Source organism: Cololabis saira, chromosome 7 (genome assembly GCF_033807715.1).
Source record: "Cololabis saira isolate AMF1-May2022 chromosome 7, fColSai1.1, whole genome shotgun sequence".
Taxonomy (NCBI): domain Eukaryota; kingdom Metazoa; phylum Chordata; class Actinopteri; order Beloniformes; family Belonidae; genus Cololabis; species Cololabis saira.
The window spans coordinates 30,400,151-30,425,111 of NC_084593.1; the positions used below are offsets into that span (position 1 = coordinate 30,400,151).

Below are 24,961 nucleotides of genomic sequence, written 5' to 3' on the forward strand. Positions count from 1 at the left end.
AAAACATTCATCTGATCAAAGTCATGGGCTAATACACAGAAAATTTGTAACTGACATTGCCAAATGTCAACATCTCTTTTACCTTTGCTTTTTCTATAAATGTTTTAAATAAATGGGGAAACCAAGTCTCCTCTGCAGCTGAGCAGAAAAATCAAAGGCACAAACAAATGAACAATAAAACTCATTAACATTTCATCAGGCAAGATAAGACAAAGATAAGATAAACACAGACTGAATGGTGTGAAGTACATGGCACAACATAAATGTTACATTTGTTGTCATTTTGAAACGTAAGTGTGACATGTCAAGAATCACTCTTTCATTTTGACAACATGTCATTGCAGTAGATCAGCAGCACGCCACTTTGATGTTCTGATGGTCTAAATTTTCAGAATTACATTTCCTGACTTTGGAACGGTCAAATGTGTTCGGCCGTCTCAAGATATGGCTGAACCCATTCAGGGTGTTTAGTCTTGAATTCGGTGTTTGTGTATGCTTGTGTGTGCCTCTGCTGCACGTTTAAGGTGTGGGCATGTATGGCTGTCAAAAATGGGAGCTCTATTGCTCATCAAGTCAGTACTCATCAGAATGGCTGCTATAAAGCAACAGTAATATGTCCAGACTTGTATTGCATGAACTATTGCCGCTTTCTTACTTTCAAAACCTCGCACAAGGAGTTTCACACTGCCACTCAGTCATTTGTGCACTGTAAGTGAGGCACATGTTTGCTGCAGTGCTGCAGGTTTTATGGACTTTAACTGGGGTTTCGGGAAAGGCTTACTGAGTTTAGTGCCACTGGAGCCGCCACCAGCAGTTTGGGGACGGGACAAAAATGAGTTTCCACAGGAACACACTGGAGCTCCACTGGATCAGAGGTCAAAAGTTCTGAGGGATCTACTGCAAGAGAAAGATGTGGAGAGAGAGTAGGGAAAAACCACAATTGAGAGCACGTTAATTTTTATGACAATATGATTTGGAAAATTGTGGCCTGGTCAAACTGGAACTGAGGTTGTCTATGTGGGTTCTTCTTTCTTTTTTTTATTTGAAAAAACAGAGTCTCTTTTGTATTTATTTTTATATGTCATGGACCTCGGCCAGTGCCCAAGTCCTCATAAAGAATAAATATGAGCAGGAGCTAATTTTGTGTCTCAATGTGTGAATAAAATGCCTTCTTTGAGAGTTCACAAACCAAGACGGATGGAAAGAGAGGAGAAAGTGAGACAAGTTACTGATAAACTGATGTGTGAACATAATGATTCAAATCATTATTTGAAAAATTAAAGCTGGTTTGCAGATCTCATACTGAATGAGATCTGTACAGAGCAAAATCCAAGATTGAGACAGACATGATATGTCTAAATACCAAACCACGACATACAAATGAAAACAGTTTTTTTCCCCTAAGACTTTTTTCATAATTAATTGCTTTTATTTGCTAATGCAACAGCAAACTAAAAAGTGACAACAGATGAAAAGTGAACATGATTCACTATAAGCAGGTGCCTCTTTAAACCAAAGAGAAAAAAGGACAATGAACAGGAGCAACAGCTGAAATAAAAGAGAACTGAAATGAAAGAGCAAACCTGATTGGAGGCAGCAGATTCAGCGAAAGGAACATTGGTGACTGGGGTCGAGGCCGACGAAACAGAGGAGGTGTTTCCACCGTGCATCATGGGAACTTTAATTCAGGCGAGTCAGACAAAAGACAGAGGGCGAGGATGTGGGCGGGGAGGAGGGAGGGACAGGGATGATATGGTTACCATGGTAAAATGTGTAGAATTAAAAAGTCATGGCACAAGTCAAGTGATATTGCCAGGATGAATTTAAACAGGTATCAAAATACATGCAAACAAAACAAGAGAAAGCAAATTACATGTTTTAATTAGCTAACCAGTTACAAAATAAAAGAAAATGCATTTTTCAACAACAAATGGTAGGTAAACAAACAAGCAACACAATCATACAATCTAATCAGACTGGATTATCTGATAATTGTATTCAATGAGCTGAGTATGTCATGGAAGAGGAGCAAATGATTCATAAAAGGAAAAATAGGTTTTAGTAATCACACAGCGTTATTAAGGTAGAAGTGTTGCCAGTTAAATACAGGACCATTTCTATCTAACAGAAGTTTTATATTATTTAGTTCACCTAATAGTTATACTGTTCATTAGGCTGTTGTGTAGTTTGTGGAGTTTTATCATAGTCAGAGTTGTGTCTCTCTCTCTCTCTCTCTCTCCATCTCTTTATCAATAAGGACATCCAATCACATTAAAAAACTGAATCATAGTTTTCATGAAATACATTTACAAACTCTTTGATATAAAAATATAATATTCAACTTCAATCTCAACAGCATGAAACTGTTGATAAGGTGGAGGCTCTTTCACCATTTGATTAATTTAATCTTCTTACTTTTTGAAGATTCATTTATGTCCTAAAAAAGAAAGCATTTAAGCACACATCTCAACACTGCTGTGGTGCGGTAGGCATTGGTCATTCAAGTTGCAGTTAAGAGTCTTGAGTCCTGAATACTACATCCTTACTTTGTGAAGCAAATGCATCCTTGAAATATTTGCAAGCTCATAATTACTAAAATATCTTTCTCATTATAATCTATTTGAGGCCAAAACATATGCTGGAGAAACCTGAATTCCTGTTAATATGCTAAATACCACAAGCAGGGCTTATGCATCTTATGTGTCCCCTTGGTGCACCATACAGCCGTTTTCACCTGTGGTGTCAAATTAAAACTCTTTACACTGCAGTTAATGGAAAAAATAAATTATACTTCAGAAACATTGTTGACGTTTCAGGAATGCCAGTGCTCATCATACTGTGCCGGGTTTACAAATGACCTGAAGAAAATCACAGCTGTAATAATTTGGCCTGGCGTTAGATTTGTGTTTGTGTTCAGTCACAGGTATAGGCTGAGTTCAGGGACAGGTATGGGCTGAGTTCAGGGACAGGTATAGGCTGAGTTCAGGGACAGGTATGGGCTGAGTTCAGGGACAGGTAGGGCTGAGTTCAGGGACAGGTATGGGCTGAGTTCAGGGACAGGTATGGGCTGAGTTCAGGGACAGGTATGGGCTGAGTTCAGGGACAGGTATGGGCTGAGTTCAGGGACAGGTATAGGCTGAGTTCAGGGACAGGTATGGGCTGAGTTCAGGGACAGGTATGGGCTGAGTTCAGGGACAGGTATGGGCTGAGTTCAGGGACAGGTATGGGCTGAGTTCAGTCACAGGTATGGGCTGAGTTCAGGGACAGGTATGGGCTGAGTTCAGGGACAGGTATGGGCTGAGTTCAGTCACAGGTATGGGCTGAGTTCAGGGACAGGTATGGGCTGAGTTCAGGGACAGGTATAGGCTGAGTTCAGGGACAGGTATGGGCTGAGTTCAGGGACAGGTATAGGCTGAGTTCAGGGACAGGTATGGGCTGAGTTCAGGGACAGGTATGGGCTGAGTTTAGGGACAGGTATGGGCTGAGTTCAGGGACAGGTATAGGCTGAGTTCAGGGACAGGTATGGGCTGAGTTCAGGGACAGGTATGGGCTGAGTTTAGGGACAGGTATGGGCTGAGTTCAGGGACAGGTGTGGGCTGAGTTCAGGGACAGGTGTGGGCTGAGTTCAGGGACAGGTATGGGCTGAGTTCAGGGACAGGTATGGGCTGAGTTCAGGGACACGTATGGGCTGAGTTTGAGGAGATACGGGTTCCTCCACTAGTCCATCCAGGCACTGACAAGAACAAAAATAAAATCTATCTCTCAATGTGCAGTAGCTGACAGAACAGTAACGATCTAAAGTGCAGCATCTTTATATACAAACACTGAAAACTGCTGTCAATTATTCAATGCTGTAATAAAGAAATCACTGGATTATTGTTGTTTTGTCATAACGGGTTGTTTATACCTTTATCTCATTTATTAGAGCAGCTCGCTGAACAGATTGGTGGCAACCTCATACATTCCTGGTCAGCTATGAGCTGCCTGCTATCACAACACAACCGCAAATAAAACTAGCAGTTTATAGCTTCAATTCCTCTTCACTTATGTGCTTATCAGCTAACTCGTGGTCTTAAGACAACAATCTTGTTTTCTCATGACATTTAAGACAAGTAATGGTATGTTCCTGAAGATGAATAAGCTCATTATTGCAAGAAAATGAACAAATAAAAAAAACAAAAAAAATACCCAGGATGTCAAAATAAGCAATTGTAGGTTTAGCTGTTATCATCTTTCCTGTGCTTGGCCTCATTTGCTCAATATAAATGAACAATAAAATACATTGAGTTAAAATTGAATAAAATACAAAGCCACAACCATGCCCATATTTGCATCTTGTGATTAGATTTTCATGGCACAATAATCTCCCTGTCAAATTTAAAATAAAACTCTTTTCAATCACCAATAACACAAGAAAAATCGCAATTTCAAGTTTGGTTGGAGTTTTTCTCTTCTTGTCACTTTGCACCACATTTTTTTCCCTGTCTCTTTCAGAAAGGGATGTCCAGGAGAGTGCATCCAACACAAGCAACACAGAAGACCATACAGCTATGAATAAATGTGCAAACACACAGAGGAATATGTTTTAGTAAGTGATGGAGCACTAAAAAAACAAACTGTTACCTGCAGCTTGTTTATGCGCCAGAATAAATATGCTTGCAAAAAGTGTCTATAAATTAAGACAAAAACTGCATACTAAATGTAGGTACATCTACTCTTCCTTGCATAAAAATACTGGGTGGGTGAGTGGTCTGGTGACTGAACTGTCATCAATAAATCATGTATTTTGGTTATAAGATATATCATTATACTCATTGAAATAACTTGAACATGACCACCTTAATAATAATTTATAAAAAATTGACAAATGAAAATTAGACATTGCTTTTTAATTGTGGTTCCATACAATCACTAAGAAAACAAACTTACTATTTTGTTGCACAACATTTTGAGGTAATCACTGCCATCAAACGATTTCTGTTATTCTCAATGAGCTGTATTCTCTTTTCTTTCATGGAAGAATACCAACAAATGTATTCGCGTGTATGTTCTTATAGGCTACTTTGTACTAATCTACCAACCAGGCCACCCTTAAAGGTGGATATTCTATGGGAAAACAATATAGTACAGATTAGAATGTACAGTATATAAGTATATGTGAGATTATTTATTATTCATTCATTCAATTCATTTTTCCACAATCCATTTAATCCAGAGTCATGGAACTGCTTGAGCCAATCAGCCGTTCCAGATAAAAGGTGGGGAACATCCCAGACAGGTTGCCAGTCTTCACAGTATCAGTTACTTATCAATCAATGAAGTTCAAAAAGAATTACTTCATGAACCAGTGTAAAGAAATCACACTTATCAAGCTGAAAGTTTGAGAGCTTTTCTGCAGCTGCGCCACATCAAAGATGGAACTGATGCATGGTTTTACACTAAAGAACTAATTAAGTGTAAGACCAATTATTTTTTTAACTTTTCGTCTTTTGTTTAAATTGCAGTATCATTGTTATTATTTTTTGCAATGACTCTCATGTTCATCACACTTTTCCAGTCACTGAACCTGTTCGCCAGGAGACGAGAACTTTGAGCAGAATGATGAAATTACATTTACCTACATTATGTAGTTCATCATTTCCACCCTGGTGTCAATTATCTGACTCTGGTTTTCATCTCCCAAAGAGAGCCTGCCTTCGTTGAACCTGATTTGTAGTAAAAAAAATGTAGTATTGAGTATCTCTGTTTTTTCTTCTGTTCTCTTCTTTCTTAGACCTCTGTTCGGTGTTTTATTATGTTCACTGTCTGCCTCTTGTTCCTCTTTTCTGCATTGATAGTTGTCACCTCTGTCTCATTACCTGTGTGTTCCCTCATCGTGTCACCCCTCTCGCGAGACTTTATTTATAATAAGAAGAGGTTGTGTGAATGAAAAAGTGTGATGATTATAAAAACGGTAGAAAGAAAGAACAATGCTTCCACAATTCAAAACAACAGAGGAAAGGTTGAAAATCATTAGCTGTGGAAATTAGTAAACTTGTGTGTGTTTGTGCATACTATCCGGACTCCCTATTGGAGTTTCATTAATCAATTTTCAGCAGTATATCTTCCCCGTTCTTCTCAGAGGACAGCACCAGAAAATCGTTTTCCACCAGTCAGAACAGGTTCTCAGCCTGTCCCACCAACAAATCCATAAAAAGGCAACATCTTCATCTGCGTCGTGCTTTTGGGTGCAGATGCCTTGGCTTTTTGTCACACATCATTTTGGCAAGTTTGTTGATGCAACACGTGTCCCCTAAGCTTGTTGAAGAACATGCCAAACCAGAATGGTCCAAATCAGAGGAACATGAGAGTAGAAGGAAGAGAAGTGCAGTGCAATAGAGGAAGTAAAATCTGAAGAAAAGCCATGAATAGAAACAGCATGCATGGTATACAGTACTTTCACCACCCTACCTGTTACTCTTGGTATCCCACAGTGTTATGTTTTCACCTAATTTCTGAGTATTTTTGATTAGATACCAAGGATTCATAGATCTAAAACACCTCCTTCAAGTCTGGTTGATCAGGACAGGTGTTATTAATCTATACAGATACTCACCAGTGGGGATAAAGGCTGGCTGCTGGAGCTGCATGTTAGCCAGGGCTTGCTGGTAGTGAAACACACTAGGGTTAAAGACAGCTGCATTGCCGTTGCTCTTCTCTAAGATTGACCTCTTTGGTAGCGGCTGCATGGCTCCTGGAGGCAGACCCTGTACCGGAGGACAATCGGAAAGAGAAGAATAGTATCTTTTAATGCTCCTATAATTAGCCAAAAGTATATACATATCATAAATGAAACCAAAAAACATTTTGGGCTCACAGATTTTAAGTATAGGTTATGTAGATGTTTTTATGACCACAAGAGGGTACTGAAGTATCAAACACTAATTGAAGTGATATAAATTCAAAATAAGTCATTCAACTTTTTGCAGATGTCTAAAACATTTGTGTCAATCTTGTGATAATGTTTAACACTTGATGAATGTATATTTTTAGTAGGAAAAACAAAGAGCTCTCTGTGTTAGATCACAGGGTTGCATTACGAAGGACTCACCAGGGATGCAGACGCTGTGTTTTGACTAGCTTGGTGCTGTGAAGCCTTGATCCTGGCCTGCAGGTGAGCTGGGGGGTGGAAGTACTTGCACTTGTCTCTGCTGCAGCGCCCTTTAATGTAGTCCATGCAGACAATGACAGAGTTCTCACTGCAGTCCACCATGCCAGCCTCCAGGGGGTGAGCATAGCGGCAGTCGCTCTCACCCCGTGTGCAGTTACCACGCTGGAACTCTCGACAAACCTAAAGGGGCCCAACAAGAAGGCTGGTGGAGATTTATCTTTCATCATACTTTTACAAAACATAGAACCACAGTCACTGCAGACAACATACCTCCAGCTTGTCTGTACGAGCATGTTTTTGTGCAGAGGTGCCATTGCCCATGGCTGCCAGGCCTGTGGGACTCCCAGGAACAAGCAGGGGAGCGGTGGGCAGCAGTTCAGGCATCAAGCCCATGCCTGGACCCACGTGGCTTAGATATGGACTGAATGCCATGCTGGGACTCGTTGCCAGGGAGGGTGTCACTGGAAATGTTGTCTGAGAGAGAAGAAAAGAAAGACTAAATCAAGAGACACAAACAATGGCAGAATCTTGGCTGGAGAGGATTTGGTGGCCACATAACCAGTGTTGCAGGTTTGCACAGCAATAAGAACAAATACATTTACCTCCAGCTTAGAGATGGGCGGTATGGACAAAAAAATGTATCACGATAATTTCTGGCATTTATCCCGATAACGATAAAAATGACGATAAAAAAAATACCAATTCAACTCCATCTTTGTAACTATAAATCTATCTCGCTCTCAGATCCGCCATGTTTGTTACACAAAAACGTCATCAACGGGAATTTATCTTTCTTTCTTTCTTTCTTTCTTTCTTTCTTTCTTTCTTTCTTTCTTTCTTTCTTTCTTTCTTTCTTTCTTTCTTTCTTTCTTTCTTTCTTTCAGGCTCATTTCCTTCCTTCCTTCCTTTCTTTCTTCCTTCTTTTTTCCCTTCCTTCCTTCCTTCTTTTTTCCCTTCCTTCCTTCTTTCCCCCTGCTCTCTCCTTCCTTCTTCCCTTCCTCTTTTCTCCCTTCCTTCCTCCTTTCCTTGTTTTCTCCTTTCCTTCCTTCCTTCCTTCCTTCCTTCCTTCCTTCCTTCCTTCGTTCCTTCCTTCCTTCCTTCCTTCCTTCCTTCCTTCCTTCCTTCCTTCCTTCCTTCCTTCCTTCCTTCCTTCCTTCCTTCCTTCTTTCCCCCTGCTCTCTCCTTCCTTCTTCCCTTCCTCTTTTCTCCCTTCCTTCCTCCTTTCCTTGTTTTCTCCTTTCCTTCTTTCCTTCCTTCCTTCCTTCCTTCCTTCCTTCCTTCCTTCCTTCCTTGCTTCTTTCCTTCCTTCTTTTTTCCCTTCCTTCCTTCTTCCCTTCCTCTTTTCTCCCTTCCTTCCTCCTTTCCTTCCTTTCCTTCCTTCCTTCCTTCCTTCCTTCCTTCCTTCCTTCCTTCCTTCCTTCCTTCCTTCCTTCCTTCCTTCCTTCCTTCCTTCCTTCCTTCCTTCCTTCCTTCCTTCCTTCCTTCCTTCCTTCCTCTTTGCTTAGCTTCAGAAAAGATTCTATGTTTTTAATATTTTTATAACTAAATAAGACTTCAAATATTTAATATAGCACCTCTTTATCTAATATTCTATCTAAATTAGGGGACATAAGTGTGTGTGTGTGAGTGGGAGGTGGGGGTGGGGTTTGTTAAATAAATACAGAGCATTAGGTGAGAGTTAGTGTGGGGTTGCTCACAATGGGCTGCAGTTGTGCTCCAGGCAGCATGAACTGCATCTGTTGAGCCAGCATGGCTGCAGCGGCCTTCTGCTGGATCAAGTTATTTCTGCCATTTATCTCCAGCTGGGTTTTCAGGTGCGGAGGCGGGTGCAGGTATTTACAGTTCTCTCGTGTGCAGCGCCCCTGAAAAGGAGACAGGAAAGAGGACAGATGTGAGCTGTGTGACACTTATCAAAAGGCAAAAATATTGTGACTGAGAAACTGAGTCAACCAGGTGGGTGTTTTGACCCAAGCAACTACAGAAATCCCCACAATAAAGTTAAGAAATTCAATTACTGCAGCAACTGACACAAGTTTGGCCATGGACTCAATCATATAATCACATTGTCTGTTTAAATGAACATCAAAGACCTAGTTTATTTTCTGGACAAATGAAATAACAAGTCTTATAACTATATTTTAAATAAAAGTCCTACTAAACCCACTATTGAAGCTACTTTGTCTGTAAGAAATCTAGACGTGTTATCTCAGAATATCATAAATCCTGTTTCATATAAAAACATATAATTATTTATGTAAATTCTTGGACAGTTTAGTTTCAGTCAAAGTATACATTTTATTGGAAAGCAATAATGAATGATATTCAAAGACATGTTTAAGGACAGGTATAAGACTTGAAACAGCTTTGGATTTTTCAGTAGTGGCGCGGCAGGTGGAAGTGATAAGGATAGAGAGTGAAAACATATGTTCAACTCTCACAAACCTTTGCAACTAATGATGTACTTTCATCTGGAAAATACGTTTTTTTTTTTTTAGATAAGAACGATAGAAAACAATTCAAAGACTGATTGCCGCACTCATCGAAAACTAACATCCCTTGTTTACTGTTTCATTGCATAAAAATTATGTTTCACTCATAAGCTGAGTTAGGTTCATGTTTTACTGCAATAAAAATCAATACTATTCATTGTAAAGTGGCTGGAAGTAAAGAGCATTTTTTATTCTGATTGAAAAATGACTTCATTCATTTTTTTCCCACATTTGCCAATAAACTAATCAGTCCTTTCAATTCTTTATGTTCTACATTTTGACTTTATAACAAAAAAAATGGATTGCCATAAACCATTTTGATCAAAAGTAATTGCCAATGCTCCTTTCTACAAAACATTTCTGGCCTCTTGACAAACATTAAATCGGATTTTGAGCCATTTATCTAAAGCCAATTCACTTTGTCACAGAATGCTGCGAAACCTGTGTCCTTGATCTTTGCCATCAAAACATCAAGACTGCAGATTCAGAGGAGAAACTGCAGTGTTGATGTCCACTCCCTGGGCCACCACCAGCTGTCTCCTTCTGCACACAAACTGTTAACCTGGTAAACTCCCTCATCAGAGCATCAGCCATGTGCTGTCATCAAACAACACACCCACACACAAAAATGCTAGCGTTAGGTTAGCAAGCTGCAAGACACAGATAATTTGACGTGTTTGGATGATGTGCTGAGATGAATACAGAATGAGGGTTTAGTAGCAGGAGAACCCTATGACAATAGGACACATTGCAGTGTCTGTTTTGCAAGCAGCCATTACAACAACCACACATAGGACATGTAAAAAGCCCACACGAGAGCATGCATTCACCTTGAAACATGGTCAGGATAGTACACCCCCCCCCCCCCCCCCCCCACACACACACACACACCCCACACCCCCACTGTGACCGTATTGGCGATGTGAAAAAGCTTTGCGTCAGCAGGCTGCATGTTTAGGGATGAGTTAGTAATGAAGAGTGAGTCCCCTGAGTATAACCCTCCTGATACCACAGAGAAAAGAAAAGCAACTATTAATGCTTCAACAAAAAATGGTTTTACTGTCTGAATTTGTGCTCATGTTGCATGGACATGGAACGGTGTATAAAAAAAATGCTATAGAGGATAATAAATCTAAGATAGAAAAGGAAGCCAATGAAAAGTGGTGCTGAGGAGAGGTCAGGAATCTCCCTTTGGTAACCATAGCAACACACTACAGAACACAGAGAAAGTCCCTGTTCATACAGAAAACAGAGCAAGGACATTAATAAATATGTTCTCTGATCTACAGATCTACACTTTTGTGCACATTTTAGAGTTGCGTTAAATCTAACATCGGACAAACCAGATGTTTTCATTCAGTTAAAGGCTCAGATTACTCAAATTTGAGGTCCTTCTCATACATGATAATCACATCAACAGTTCCATATTTTTGATACAAGTCAGTATGTCTAAATACATGTATAACTAATAAGTTAAATCACCTGCAGGAACACTCTTGGTTTAGTTTAAATATGTTCAAAAATATACATGTTTCTCGTGAAAAAGAGGAATTGTTTCTCTTGCACTTGTCAGAATGTTCAAAAACCATCCAAAATGATATCTGGTTCTGAATACTTGTCTTTTTAAGATTTTTTTCTTTGTGTTTTCAGTTATCTCCTGAGAAGAAAATAACAATATTTTATATAAAAATGTCCCTTTCATGTAAAGTGATGACTGTAGTGGCCAGGTACGAGTTTGATGGTTTAGTTTCACATTAACCACGTCAGTCCTCAGAGAGTCATCCAACATCCAAGTAATGCCTGGTATTAAACAAAATTGGCATTTGAAAATTTGATTTTGTTGTTGTTCTGGCTAAGTACGGTACTTCCATTCATAATTAACATTTTGAACAGTTGTCACATTTTTTGATAATTTTTAATTCTGTCAAGCGAAGAATAAATGCAATTGATGGGAAAAATACAGTGTGAGTTTGTTTTTGTTTATATTTTAAATGATTGGGTGGATACATTGATAATGTGCCTTAAAAATATTAAATAATTATATAAAAATATAAATAAAAACAATCAATGTGCATCTTTTTAGAAGCAAAAATCTGTAATAATTCACGCATGAAAGGGTAAATGAATTGATTGATGAGGTGGTTCTATTAATCACAATGTTGTAAGATTCAGCCATACAATGATTTCCTTTCTAAGGTGACATTGCCATTGAATCTCCTGTATGTTGAAACATAAGATGATGGGCAGATGTGATGCTCACACTAATCATCTGAAATGACAGCAGCACTCCAGTTAACAAGGTAAAAAGGACTAAGTGGTGATCTCCTCTTCCCTTTTCCACAGCACATTCATGCCGGACAGACGGAGCCAATGGAGGAGAAGCGTGGAATGACAGGGTTGGATTGGACCGGCCTGAAGATGCCAGATATGGGAGGGACGGTGAGGAGGAAAGCCATTAGAAGATAAATCCATAAAATTAACAGAGGAAAGAACGGTGGAGGGGTGGGGGTGGGGAGCAGAATGAAGGAGTGATGCTGTCAAACTGGGGATAAAGCTGTGTTTCGTTTGCTTTCTGTCAACTGACAATTTACTATGCTGGCACTACAGTCCTGCTACACCCCTGATGAAGAAACAGCTTTGACCTTCAACTGACATCAAACTCAATTCTCGTTCAAACTATAATGACCTCTGAGCTTTTCTAGATTCCCTGATGCCTTTGGTGAAAAACAAAAAACAAACAGAAAAAACAGCTCGTCTCTTGCTCCCCTCGATGTGACCAGTGCGAAGCCAGACTGTTGCTCTGTGCTAAAAACAGCCATGCCATTCAGGAAGATCAAACTATCCAATCGGTATGCACTCCTGTGCTGTTGCTAGGCCCCCCTCTCTCCGTCTCTCTTTTCTATCTCTCTCCCTGCTCTGTAGGACATTACGCAGAAAAATGGCTGAATAATAAATTCTAACTCAATAAACGAAGACACAGCAGCTGCACTCAGACAGAAAGCCCCTTGTCTGGGACAAACTTCTTCACTGGAGGAAAGCTTTGTCGCAAAATCTCCCACATGTACAGCCACACACCAACACAGCAAGAGTCTATTTACCATTTTACTATAAATGACCAATGATAGCTGAAGTTCCTTTAAAACACAGTGAAGCGTCGTCATTTCTCAGGCTGATTTTCTAGTGTGTGTGTGTGTGTGTGTGTGTGTGGTTGTAGTGCTGCTGATGTGGTGGCGTAGTGGAGGGGAGAGAACGAGAGTCAGGAGAGCAGCTGCAGTGATGCTGAAGCAGCACGACCGACTGGCCCACATCAGCAGTGAAGGAGCAGGTCATCGGCAGAGCAGCTTTATGAGGAATAATACGGGGGCCAAATGGAAACAATAAATATCCTGATAAGTAGGAAAACATGCCTAATTTGTGTCAGTTATGTTCGTGACTCATTTGTCAACTTGCCTGTTTAAAACTATGTTTGGGTAGTATCATTATCTATTATTTTTCCACTTAAATCTTTAATTCTCAAATCAGTTTATATCAATACAGCAATACCAAACTGTAAGTAAAGACTGAAACAACAAAGCTTAACTAAGGATTTTCCAGTTTGCGTTGTTTGAAGAAATAAATAAAGAGCAGCACAGTATGCAAATTCAGTTTTGGATATTCCTAATATTTTAGTGAGTCATCCACATATTAGTTCTTACTTATTTCAAATCAGAAATCAGATAAACAAAGACAAATTTGAATTTTTAATGTTCATTTTAACACGAGTAATTGGCTCGCAACAGAGCTTTTATTGTGAAAATCTGGAGTCATGTGTCTACTTCCGTTTTAGTGATTTAATTTTGGAAGATAGTGAAATGAAAGTGAAGCAAAAAAGGTGTTCCCATTTCAATCTGAATCAACTAAAGAAAAAAATCCTTCTTTTTGGAGTTAAAGCAATAATGGCACAATTCAGTTAGGAGTCATGAGGTGAAGGAAGTTTATCAGATTTTTGACAACATGAGATGATGAAAATAACTGGCCAGCTGTGTATCATGATATGTACAGCGTAACACAACCAAGAAACATCACCTACCTTGTGTTCATACCATTCATTTCTGGTTTAACTCCATGGCAGAGTTAAAACATACATTTTTTTCATATTGTATTGTGAAGAATTTAAAAGTCCTTCTATGATATTCATGACTTTTCATATCCAAATCAGAAAAAGCATATAAAAATAATTAGAACAAAGCTATAAGTTAAAAAAAAGGAGTGCCAACCGAACAGCTGACATTGCCTGAAAGGTTTCCATCACGGTACTATTTAAGTGAAACACACAACCTAATTTAACTCTATATGATTCTATGTATACAGGATTTGATTTGAAAGATAAGGGTTTTAGGAACAGCTCGTAACACACACAACTATAATATACAATACTAAAGAGTGCCAAGAGGCACATCCTAGCCTGACAATGACCACAAAGAGCACGTGCAAACAAACAAGCTGTAATATAGCAGTGACTGATGTGTGTCATGTCTTGTTACCTTGAGAGAATCAAAGCAGGCGATGACTCGACCGTTCTCCACATGGCAGCTTCGGGAGGGATGTGCAAACTTACACTCGGCATCAGACCGTGAGCAGGTGCCTCTCTGAAACTCCCGACACACTTCCAAGGTCAGCCATTTGGTGTCTCGTCCCATGGTCATGCTGACAGCCATCTGAGACGCTCTCAAACACTGAGCAGTGCCGGGCCCGGATAGATGGAAAAATGTCTGGTGACTAATGGTGATTCGAGCAAAAAAAGTCCCTGGAAAAACAATGACGATATATGACAAAAAGAAAAAAAAAAAAAAAAAGTCCTTAGTGCAAATAGGCAGCAAGTCCGTTTGGTTGGTTTATTTTAGGGGGATGTTTATTAGCTCGTCCTGGGAAAAGTGGCAGCTGAAGTTTCTCTGGGTAAAGATAGTGGACTTTACCGTGAGCAGAGGCCGGCTCTGTCTCAAAAGAGAAAAGAAAAAAATATACTAAATAAAGAACATCACCATAGTCTGCTTGGATATGTCTGTGTGATTATCTTTAAAAGCTGACACCTTCTCACTCTGTTACATTCACGTCAGCATGGTCAGAGCCGGGCCAGTCCCTGTCGTGCTTCTATGGCTGTATTTGGGTGGCCTGTCAGAAACACAAAAGATTGCCGTAGAGTAAAAACAGCAGAACCTCACACTGTGATGTCCTCGTAATGACGAGACAAGGCTGTGGCTCAGCTCAGGGTATGTCGGGACTGCAGCTCAGCAACGTGGGATGGATGACTGTAGCTGTCAGGAGAGAATATAGCCTCCACTCAAGGCCAAACAAACACTGAGCCCTGCTGTTCTACTGTAATCCAACAGACTCATTGGACGAAACCACGTCCTAGGCACTTTGGAGTTCCACTTCCTCCTCTTACTTCAGCCTCTTTCTCATCTCTCCACACTGTTCTCTATTCCTGTGTTGTCATCCTCCTCAGTGACCTCTCTGCTCCACGTCCTTGCTTGCTGTTTTGCTGTGGATTGTAAAAAAAAAGAAGAAAAAAAAAAGAAAGAAAGAAAGATAAGCATTACAAAAACAGCAGCCTGTTGACTGCGAAATGTTACTGCAAAGCCACAACCTCGTGCAGAGCTTCTTTTAATGGAGGGTGATGAGAATCAGACGGCAGGAGGGTGGAAGCAAAAGACCCAAAGAGAAAAAAGCGAGGGCAAACAAATAGGAGAGCAGAGCATACAGGAGGGAGGGAGACAGCAATGAACAGGAAAGGGCAAGCTATGCCTTGATTAAGTGATACAGAGGAGCGAGAGAGGGAGAGAGAGAGAGGGGGGGAGAGAGAGAGAGGATGGAGGGGTATTGCAGGCAGGACAGAGACGTCACTTTAACTCCTGTGAGCTCCACACACCAGAAAGTAACTGGCCAGCTGCAAATGAATCATGCTGCAATAAACAGTGAAAAAGTGATGTCCTTGAAGTAGTGCTGGTTGGCACCTTCAGCACGGATGATTCCCCGACAGTTATTAATGTGAAGGAAAGAAGTAGGAAAAGACAGGGAAGAGGCAGGTCTCTCCAACGGCAGCTGCTTTGCTCAATGCAAAAAACAGCCAATAAGAAAGAGGTTTACAGGCAGGCAAGGCATGTCACCAATCAATGGGAGAGCATGTTAAACGCAGCTCCTCCCTTTACAGAGTCTGTCCTTGTTCCTCTTGGGGTTTTTTTTCTTTCACTGCTACAAGTACAGTCATGGCAGTCATGGCTGAGCCACATGTTAGCATTCAAACTGTGCAACAGCTCTGGGCTAACTCCAAACAGCTCTGTCTTCCCACAGATATCGAGGACTAAGTTGTGCCTCGTTCAGAGACGCTGCAATATGATACAAGGAGGATGCATGCAGCTCGCCGTTGGAGCTTGCACTGAGGGAGCAGAGTGACGTACCCAGACACTAAGTGAATACAGATAATAACCAACATGATGCACGCAGGCAGACAGGAAGCTACAAATCAACAGAAATTAGGAAAAAACAGAAAAAAGAGAGTGATCTGTATAAAACCTTGAGCAGCACGCTAACATGCAAAAACTCATAAACAATAGGGAACGTGTATGAGAGGAGGAGAAGAGGGCGTTGGAGGAGATATTATCAGTCTCTACGTCTGATGGTGGCAGACACAGACGGCGGAAGCCATGGGGGGGAGACTCTGAGGGAACGAGTGTGTGTGTGTGTGTGTGTGCGTGTATGTGTGTGTGTGTGTGTGTGTGTGTGTGTGTGTGCGTGTATGACGGCATGCAGATACACAGCCCAGAAGGAGAACACTGCAGCAGAGAGGGAGAAGGAGGGAAGAGGGAAGGGTGGGAGCTGATCTGGTACACCCACCTTCAAAAAAAGAAGAACAAAGACACGTCCTAGCCAAATAATCGAGCCAGGAATAAGAGATGAGCAAATACAACAACTGCTTTGCTTCTTATAAGCATTATGCTTGTCTGTGCCTCCTCCTCCACCCAGCCTACCTACTGATCAATACAAACTTTTCTCAGGGGGACAAGGCAAGCATTCCTCCTGCAGCTCTGCCTGTCCAGCATTCAGGTCCACTTCCGCATCAACATTCTTTGCTTACGCACACCCTGACAATGCAATATGCAATCCACATCATCAAAATGTTCCCCAACAACACTCTTTGCTCCCTCTCCACACTCCCGCCACACCAAACACCAAATGGCGCACAGCTGCCATTACAACCACTCTTGGAAAGACATACAGCAAAACTGGCTCATCTCCAACGCCATCCTAGTTTATACTGCAACCGGCACCTTTGAAAACAAATAGGAAGGGCCTTTCACTTCCTGATAAACCTTTTCTAGGAATTTCATCATCGTTTAAAAAAAAAAAAAGAAGAAAACCAACGGTTTAATCAGGCATTTCCTTGTTAGATTTGTCTTTGGCCTCTAGAGCCTTTTTTTGCATACTATAAAAACTATGGGGACAGTTTAAAAATAGAGAAATCATGCCATGGAAAAATGTTTAAGTAGGTTTAATGTGACCTGCCCACTTGAGGGATGTGTTTGTTACAACATATTCATGAACAGACAGACAAAAATCCCTTTGAGTTGTTAGTAAACTGGTAGACCTGACATTTCAAAGGCCAAAGAGTAAGCTTCATTAATTAGTTACTCATAAGTGAGTGATCCCATTAAAGCAATGAATGCATGATCATGACAAACAAAAAAAGACTTTCACTGCGCACTGGCACTACATCTACAAGGGTACCGTATACTGCTATTCCAGTGATTTTATGACATCTAAACTACTGACTACTCCTTTAAGTTAATTGTAAAGATCATCTTGGTAAAATCTCGAGCTAAAATAAAACCAACCTCATTATTAAGCAGATATAAAATGTTTTTTCATATTCCAAATGTTAGGTAAGCATACTAGTGTTTACTAAACAGCAATAAACAAAAGGTCTAATCATTTTAGTAGAATCTGGTCTTCAAATTAAGGATTAAAATTTGAGAAGATGCAAAAGAGTCCAGAGATCCAATGGCAACCCCTTAAACATGACATCAAAATGTTTAGTAAAGGTAAAAAGATCAAGTTCATTTTGTGATGGAGGAAAACTCAGACAATCAACAAAATACTTTGGATTCTAGGCAACAGCAATTTCAGTAACACTGAATTTCACGAAATGTATTCAATAATTATCAATAATAAGCAGTTGCCTGTCAATAATTTGTATTATTGCATAGTTTACAATGTATGCCTTGGAACATTTCTGCATATTCATAAAGTAATGTAACCACCCAAGAGCATTGCCATCTTTTTAAAAGTTTACCTCAAAATTCAGCTTAAGTTTCCCATTATTTAAGGTTCAACAAAAGAACACAATCCAATCAAATTTTTTTTAAATAAATAGATAAATAAAAATAAGTAAAGGATAATAGGACAGTATTATACTGTACCATGGGAGAAATTAAACAAGAGGAGAACTGAAAATATACAAGAAGATTAAGCAGCCAAGGTGCAATAACGGAAATGGACATGAAGTGAAAAGAGAGAGCAGTGATGAACATGTGACTTCAACGACTCACAAGACTGGATGTCTCAATAAGGACTTACAAGCATGAAACTCCCCAGCAGTCTGTCAGACCTGAAGAAACCTTTTTGATGGGAGGTGAAACGTCGGCAAGAACCAAGATAACTGGTCCAGCTGTGTTCTCCTCGAGGCTGGGACTGGGAATTTATCAAGCATTCAGCCCTCTCACCACAGCAATATCAGCATTGTGAATGAAAGGTTCTTTGATATAACAAAATAAATGAAAACAAAAAATCTTAATATCTGTGATGCCTTTTTTAAAGCATTTAACAACTTTGCTTTTGAAAGAATAGAAATGATCCATCAATTAATCACTGCTTCTACAGGAGGTCTGGGCGAGGTGACATCAGATCAATATTGCAATTATTAGAACATTTCACCTCAATTACTGCTACTGAATGACTATATCGCAATAACAGAATTAATCTTTTTTTTAGAAAGAAAGAAATAATTCCTACAGGGTAAATTAGGTCAGCTATAGGTCTGAATGTCAATTTCGATCAATTCCCCAACCCAGGTTTATCCATTAGCTAATCAACTGAATAATTTAGTTCCAGAACCATAAAGAAATAACTCCTCAATACTGAATCATTTTTCCACTTCCAACTGTCCGACCTTATGATGCAGCATAAACGTATGTGTGCTCAGCTGCAGCATGGTGAATAAATAGTGTGTTTCCAGCTGTAACAGTCTCCATGCTGCTGCCCCTGCATGCTCCTGCTGTCTGCAGGGAGGAGCGGGGCTCCAGCAGCCAGTAGGTGGGGCTCAACTTGTAGGTGGAAAGTGGCTGGGGGAGGCATGAGGAGGACCGGTGAGGACCGGCGAGGGCAGCGGCAGCTCACTCAAGCGCACTGCGTCCCTTAGCAAAAACAGAGTACCAAAGGGCTTCCAGCAGCGTAACCTTCAGCTGAGCTCTGACGTCGGCATTATGGCTGCTGTGTAGGCAGTGGGCCACCTCGACAGACAGACAGACAGACCTGCGCGTTATCACCTCACACTATAGGTACCCTTGCAGCAGTCAAATGATCATTTGGGGAAAAGCAATTGTTTGGCTCTTATGTATATCTTATGTAGCTTTGTAAGTGTTGGTTAATATCACATTTAAACAGAGAAATCAGAAAGGTTATAAAAAATTAAAAATGGATAAATATATCTCTTGAGGTACATTTGTGACTTCACCAGTGGGCTTTAACCCTGTGAAGCCTAACATACATGTATGAGATAATACAGAGAAAAATCTGTTCTTTAAAGTGTATATTATATATTGAAATTAAAAAACAACACACATTTTGTCTTTAACCATTTCTCGTTCATATTTTTGTGTCATTATGAATACTTTTTTATTATTGCATAAAACAATTGGGGGGGTGCAGAGGTCTCTGATTTTTATGTATCAAATGTGATATATCCTGTAATAAAGGAAGCTGAAGGAGTAAAAGTTGCAGCTGGAATACAGTACCTGAGACTGAGATGGTTACCTGAAGGCAACAAAAAGGACACGTATCTCCTGCACACAAAAGCTTAAAGATGCTGACGTAAGTTCAGTCTGCAGTTTAAAAAAAAAACACAAAAAAAAACACAAATTCTAGCTATCGTTTGTAAGTGCTGGAAACAATGAAAAGTTACATGGATTGAGATCAATCCAAGTGTCATGTTAAGACTTGCTCCATATTAACTTACAGAATAAGTAATGTTGTGACTCAAATGTATAAAGCAGACTGATACAAAGAAACAAAAGTTCAGTTTCCAACAATCTGCGGAGGGTCAGTGGGGAGAGATTTATTTGTACAGTCGGACACACATATAAGCTCACATCTGTGTGTAATTTTGGTTTCACTTGAGAATCTGTGAGTTTCCTGTGGGAGTTTTTCACTCAGAGTGGAGTTACCCTATTCCCAAATATTTGGTGATTTCCATTTTTAGTGGGACAGGTAGTTGTGCAACAAATACTAATGCTGTGAAAACACAACTCTAATCTCCATCCAAACGATCTCCCTGTTTCAGTTCACTAGCAAACAACTCTTTTAAGAGCAGTGACAAGGATAAGTGAAAAACAGGCAAAACATCAATGCCCAGGTGATTGATTTAAAAGCATAAGGTGAACAATCCATAAATCACAACCAGAGTGAAAGCCTGCAGACCGGAGAGAGGGAGCAAAGTAATTAGGTTAAGTATCAGTAATCTGTTCAGCTCATTAGAGCACCACAGCTCCGATTCAGGCGACCATACAACAAGCATATTTCATCAGACAGGACAATATAAGCAAAATCTAACATTTGGATCACTGGCCAGCAACTAAAGTTTGAATCTGAAATTCGAACAAAGTCTAGGCCCCGAGGCTAACTGTTACTACATGTTAACACACGTTTTAACGTGGATGGTTCACATCCCTTTTTTGAGATAGTGAAAGTTCACTGTATTAAAAAAAGAGAGAAAACTGTCCATTACTTATTTTTTAAATGTCATTACTGCTACAGTATTGCCAAGTTACTTTATAAGATACTGAGTTGTTAAATGTTAAAAGTGTCTGTGTGAGAAGAAAATGAAAACATGTTATGTAAAAAATGTGGCTGCATGCCCTTGTGTGTGTGTGTGTGTGTGTGTGTGTGTGTGTGTGTGTGTGTGTGTGTGTGTGTGTGTGTGTGTGTGTGTGTGTCAGTTTATCTATGTTTATATGAAGTTTAAAAAAACTAGCAAGACTGGTACAGAGTCCACAGCCTGCAGACAGCATGAACTTGTCTTGACTAGCTGTATTATTGAAGAAGGCAAGATTGTGGGGATATGTTCATTGGTTTCTGCATTCAGCACATGTACTGTAGGCAAGTATTGACAACAAAGCATGCCATGGTGGCCTGAGTGTCTGGCCCCTTACAGGACAAGCAAGGACAAGACTCCACAACCTCCTACAGAGGAGCTGTCAGCAGAATCTGAATGGCATCATTATAAACTGGACTGAATCGGATTGCGATGAGCTTGCTTTGTCTTGTTTTTTTTTTCTAGTTAAAGGGCTTTCAGGTGACTTTTGTAGTGAATTGACGTTAACACAAATATCTTGGATGAAATCAAACTGAATTGAATTGAAAATGTTGCAGAAATGCAACCAAATATCCATAAAGCAACTTGGAGGTTGTCTTTACTTCACTTAGAAATCGTTTTTTCACACTTTCCTTTCTAGCAAAACAACATATAAACACTGGAACTGTGCAGAACCTGTATTTAAGGGATTTGACTTATATGGTGCTGAAACAAACCCAATAATGTCGGGTAAAATATGACAGCTGATCCAAATATTATTTCTGTCTGAGCACAACAGATAGCTGTCAGACCTCTCTAATGCCTGCTATATGTGAATGTCAACAACTGAATTTTCAACAACAGCGCAATTACGCACATATTTAAAAACTAAAGCAGTTTTGCACGCCCATCCAAGAGGAAGAGCAGAAGAAGCGCATTCAATAAATGTGATCTGGATTATGTCAAATAAAACTTACACCAAACCTGCTCCAATGCGGCGGACTGTATTAATAATGCTGCAAAGTCACCTGCACCACGCGAGCTCAGCCTCTCACCTGGTCTTAGTCCAAACGAGAACAAACGTATTCTTTCAAATTAGTGATGATCGATATTTTCCGCAAAGACGTCCTCTGGTCGCGGAGGACACTCGGCGGTGCGTTCAAGTGCAGGGAAAACGGGAACCGCGTCGGCGAGAGAAAAACAAGAGCCTGAAGGAGACATAAAAACGTGTTTACAGCAGCGGGGGAAGAGACGGGAGCTGAAACGCTTTGCTCCGCGGCAAAACTGACTACACTCACAGCAGATAAGAGATTTAGAAAGAAAAAAAAGGGAAAAATCAGAGGGAGGGCGATATGAGGAGGGAGGAGTTGACCGAGAGCTTCGTTTCTTTCAGGGCAATCAGTCACGACGAAATCAACAGATGATGGCGGACTGACACAATACAAGAACTAATAATAATAATAACGATAATTCAAGATGTCCTGGCAAAAAGAAAAAAAGACCAATTAACCAATTTCAAGCTGACAGGTGTTGGCTTAAATACAATTTAGCTGAGGTGGCGAAATACTAAACCAAAAATAATAAATATTGGTTTAAAAAAATTACTGTACAACATCATATAAAAACACATCTTAATTTCCTTGTCAAACTTCATTGAAAGTCAAGGACAGTCATAGAGGATAGGTCCATAAAAGGTGAAGGCTTCACGATTTATATGTTACAATTCAAACAAGAAAAACAAATTATTGGGAAGAAAATTATAAAATGAAAACAGTTAAATATTTATTATTATTATTATTATTATTATTATTATTATTATTATTATTATTATTATTATTAATAATAATAATATTTTAGACTTTTACTCAAGTGGCAGTACAATGAAGGTGTTTTTTGTTAATAGTTTAAACCTATATACCCTAACACCACAAGAGCCATCCCATAGGACACTTTTGGTTGCCGGTGTTATTGAACTTGAGTGGGTAACCTCAAGTAACACCGCAGAGAAGTTGTTTTGCTGCTTATACCATCTTTCCGGTCCATTGTTTTTCAAAATAAAAGATACTGGTGTTTGTAAACCACATAAAAGTCTGCCATTCGTGAAGCCTTTACTTGTCCAGCAGGGTCGTCAATTGGGTATGGCAAGGTATGGCAGCCGCCACACCTTGCCTTCAAGAGAAAATGTGAATGTTTGTTTTTTAAATACATTTATGGAATTACTCTGTGTCTATTTGTATTGATTATTCTATTACTTAATACATATAGAATAACTACAAATGCAAATCAGAACAACATGATCGATTTCACTAGTTATTATACACTGCAAAAACTCAAAATCTTAACAAGAATATTTGTCTTATTTCTAGTTAAAATGTCTAATTTTTAGTAAAAAAAAATCTCATTACATTTAAGACAAGACTCTTTATTTTCACTTAAAATAAGTAGAAAATCTGCCAGTGGAACAAGATTGTTTTGCTTGTAATGAGAAGACAAATCTTGTCCCATTGGCAGAAAATGTACTTGAAACAGGTGAAAATGGTCAAATAACAAGTTATATTTCTGGTAATGACTCTTGTTTTAAGTGTAATGAGATTTTTTTGACTAAAAATGAGACATTTTAACTAGAAATAAGACAAATATTCCTGGTAAGATTTTGAATTTTTGCAGTGAGCGAGACTGCATTTGAAAAAGTTCCAATTTTCTTGACCACACAGATAAGCTACATTACAGACTTCTGTGATGAGTATTTGCTGGACGTGTTGATCGATACTGTAGTTAAGTTCTGTGACTCGTAACCTTGCCATACCTTAGTAAGACTGAATTGACGCCACTGTTGTCCAGGTCTCTCCTTCTCACTGTACACGTGTATGAATAGTTATTTCTTGAAATAGATAAATAAATAAAATGGGTACAGTGGATGTAAAGAGGACACATTATCTAGATAGAAATAACAATAGGCTACGAATGTCAGACTTTAATTAACTTTAATTCAATATTCCAACATTCAGAAATTGAGGAAAAAAAAGAATAATATTTATTTATTGGGAATATTTTAAGTAAAACAGCACTTACCACAGCTTGATTGCATAAATATGAACACCCCTCCTGACTAATAGGCTATTTTGTGTGAGCACCTTTTGCCTTAAATACAATGTCTTTGTGAATAAGTCTCTCCTTCAGAAAAAGTCCATGTTCCTTGAAACTGTCTTTTTATGTCATCCCAGAGTTTTTTGGATGGGACTGAGCTCTTTGACTGAGCTGTTCTGGGACTTTGATGTTCCTTTTCTGATGCCATGTCATGGTTGATACTGACATATGATGTGCTGAAATGTGAAATTCCTCTTCATTTTCAGTTGTTTTTGGGGCTTTTTTTGGGCGGAGGTCAGAAGGTTTTGTTCTTCTTTTTTCCCTTTAAGTTTCATCATGTGCTCCTGATACAGCTGAAGAGAAGTATCCCCAAAGCTTAATGCCACTCCCTCTGCTACACAGTGTTCTTTGGGTGGTACTCTGTATTGGATTTGGACCAAACATACCGTTTAGAACTGAGGTCAAAAAGTTCAACCTTTGTCTTGTTAGACCATAGCAAATTTTTTCACGTGTCTTGGGGTGACTGCATAATGATTTATTCTTTTTCACCCCACAGCCCACACTTGTTCAGAATAGTGGAGATATTAGTCACATGCAGTGACCAGTCCCTGCCAGACATTCCTGTAGACCCCTTCAGTGTTGCTGTTGGCCTCTTAATAGCCTCCCGGATAGGTCTGCTCCTCATCCTCTAATTCCTTTTTCACAGGACGTCCTGATCTCCAGTGCCTCTGTGGTGGCACATTTTCTCTCCTTATTGATGACGGTTTTGACCGTGTTCAAATTAAAACAACTAAGTCTGTCCGTTTCTTTGACAACTTTTTGTGTATGGCTCTCAGCAAACATTCAGACAAATAATGGAGTAACAGCTGACTTTTCCTTGGTTTAATCAGTCACTTTAATTGATAGCGGGGGAATGCCATTTACCTACAGGCCTAATTTCAAAGGTGACTGGTTACCGAGAGTCTGAGCCGTCATTATGAAAGGCTAATAACCTATGTTTTTTTTGTTTGTTGTTGTTTTTTACTTACAATATCCCTCATTATTTTGTTTATTGGAAGGTCACATTAAAGATGTGACAATTTTCGCATCTAATTTTTTATTTTAAAAACATTTAATTTTATAAGGATGTGT

The 24,961-nt window shown here is 39.5% G+C and overlaps 1 protein-coding gene across 1 annotated transcript; it reads right to left on the minus strand.

Moving 5' to 3' along the window:
- Nucleotides 1-763: 763 nt before the first annotated feature.
- Nucleotides 764-22,030, minus strand: mbnl3 (muscleblind-like splicing regulator 3). Its single transcript, XM_061725550.1, has 8 exons — nt 21,799-22,030; nt 14,163-15,160; nt 8,848-9,012; nt 7,421-7,624; nt 7,091-7,330; nt 6,596-6,746; nt 1,584-1,678; nt 764-897 (listed from the first exon to the last, which is right to left on the minus strand). Exons 2-8 carry the CDS (start codon nt 14,334-14,336, stop codon nt 895-897), a joined length of 1,032 nt encoding a protein of 343 aa, XP_061581534.1. The 5' UTR covers nt 14,337-15,160; nt 21,799-22,030; the 3' UTR covers nt 764-894.
- Between the last annotated feature and the right edge of the window lie 2,931 nt (nt 22,031-24,961).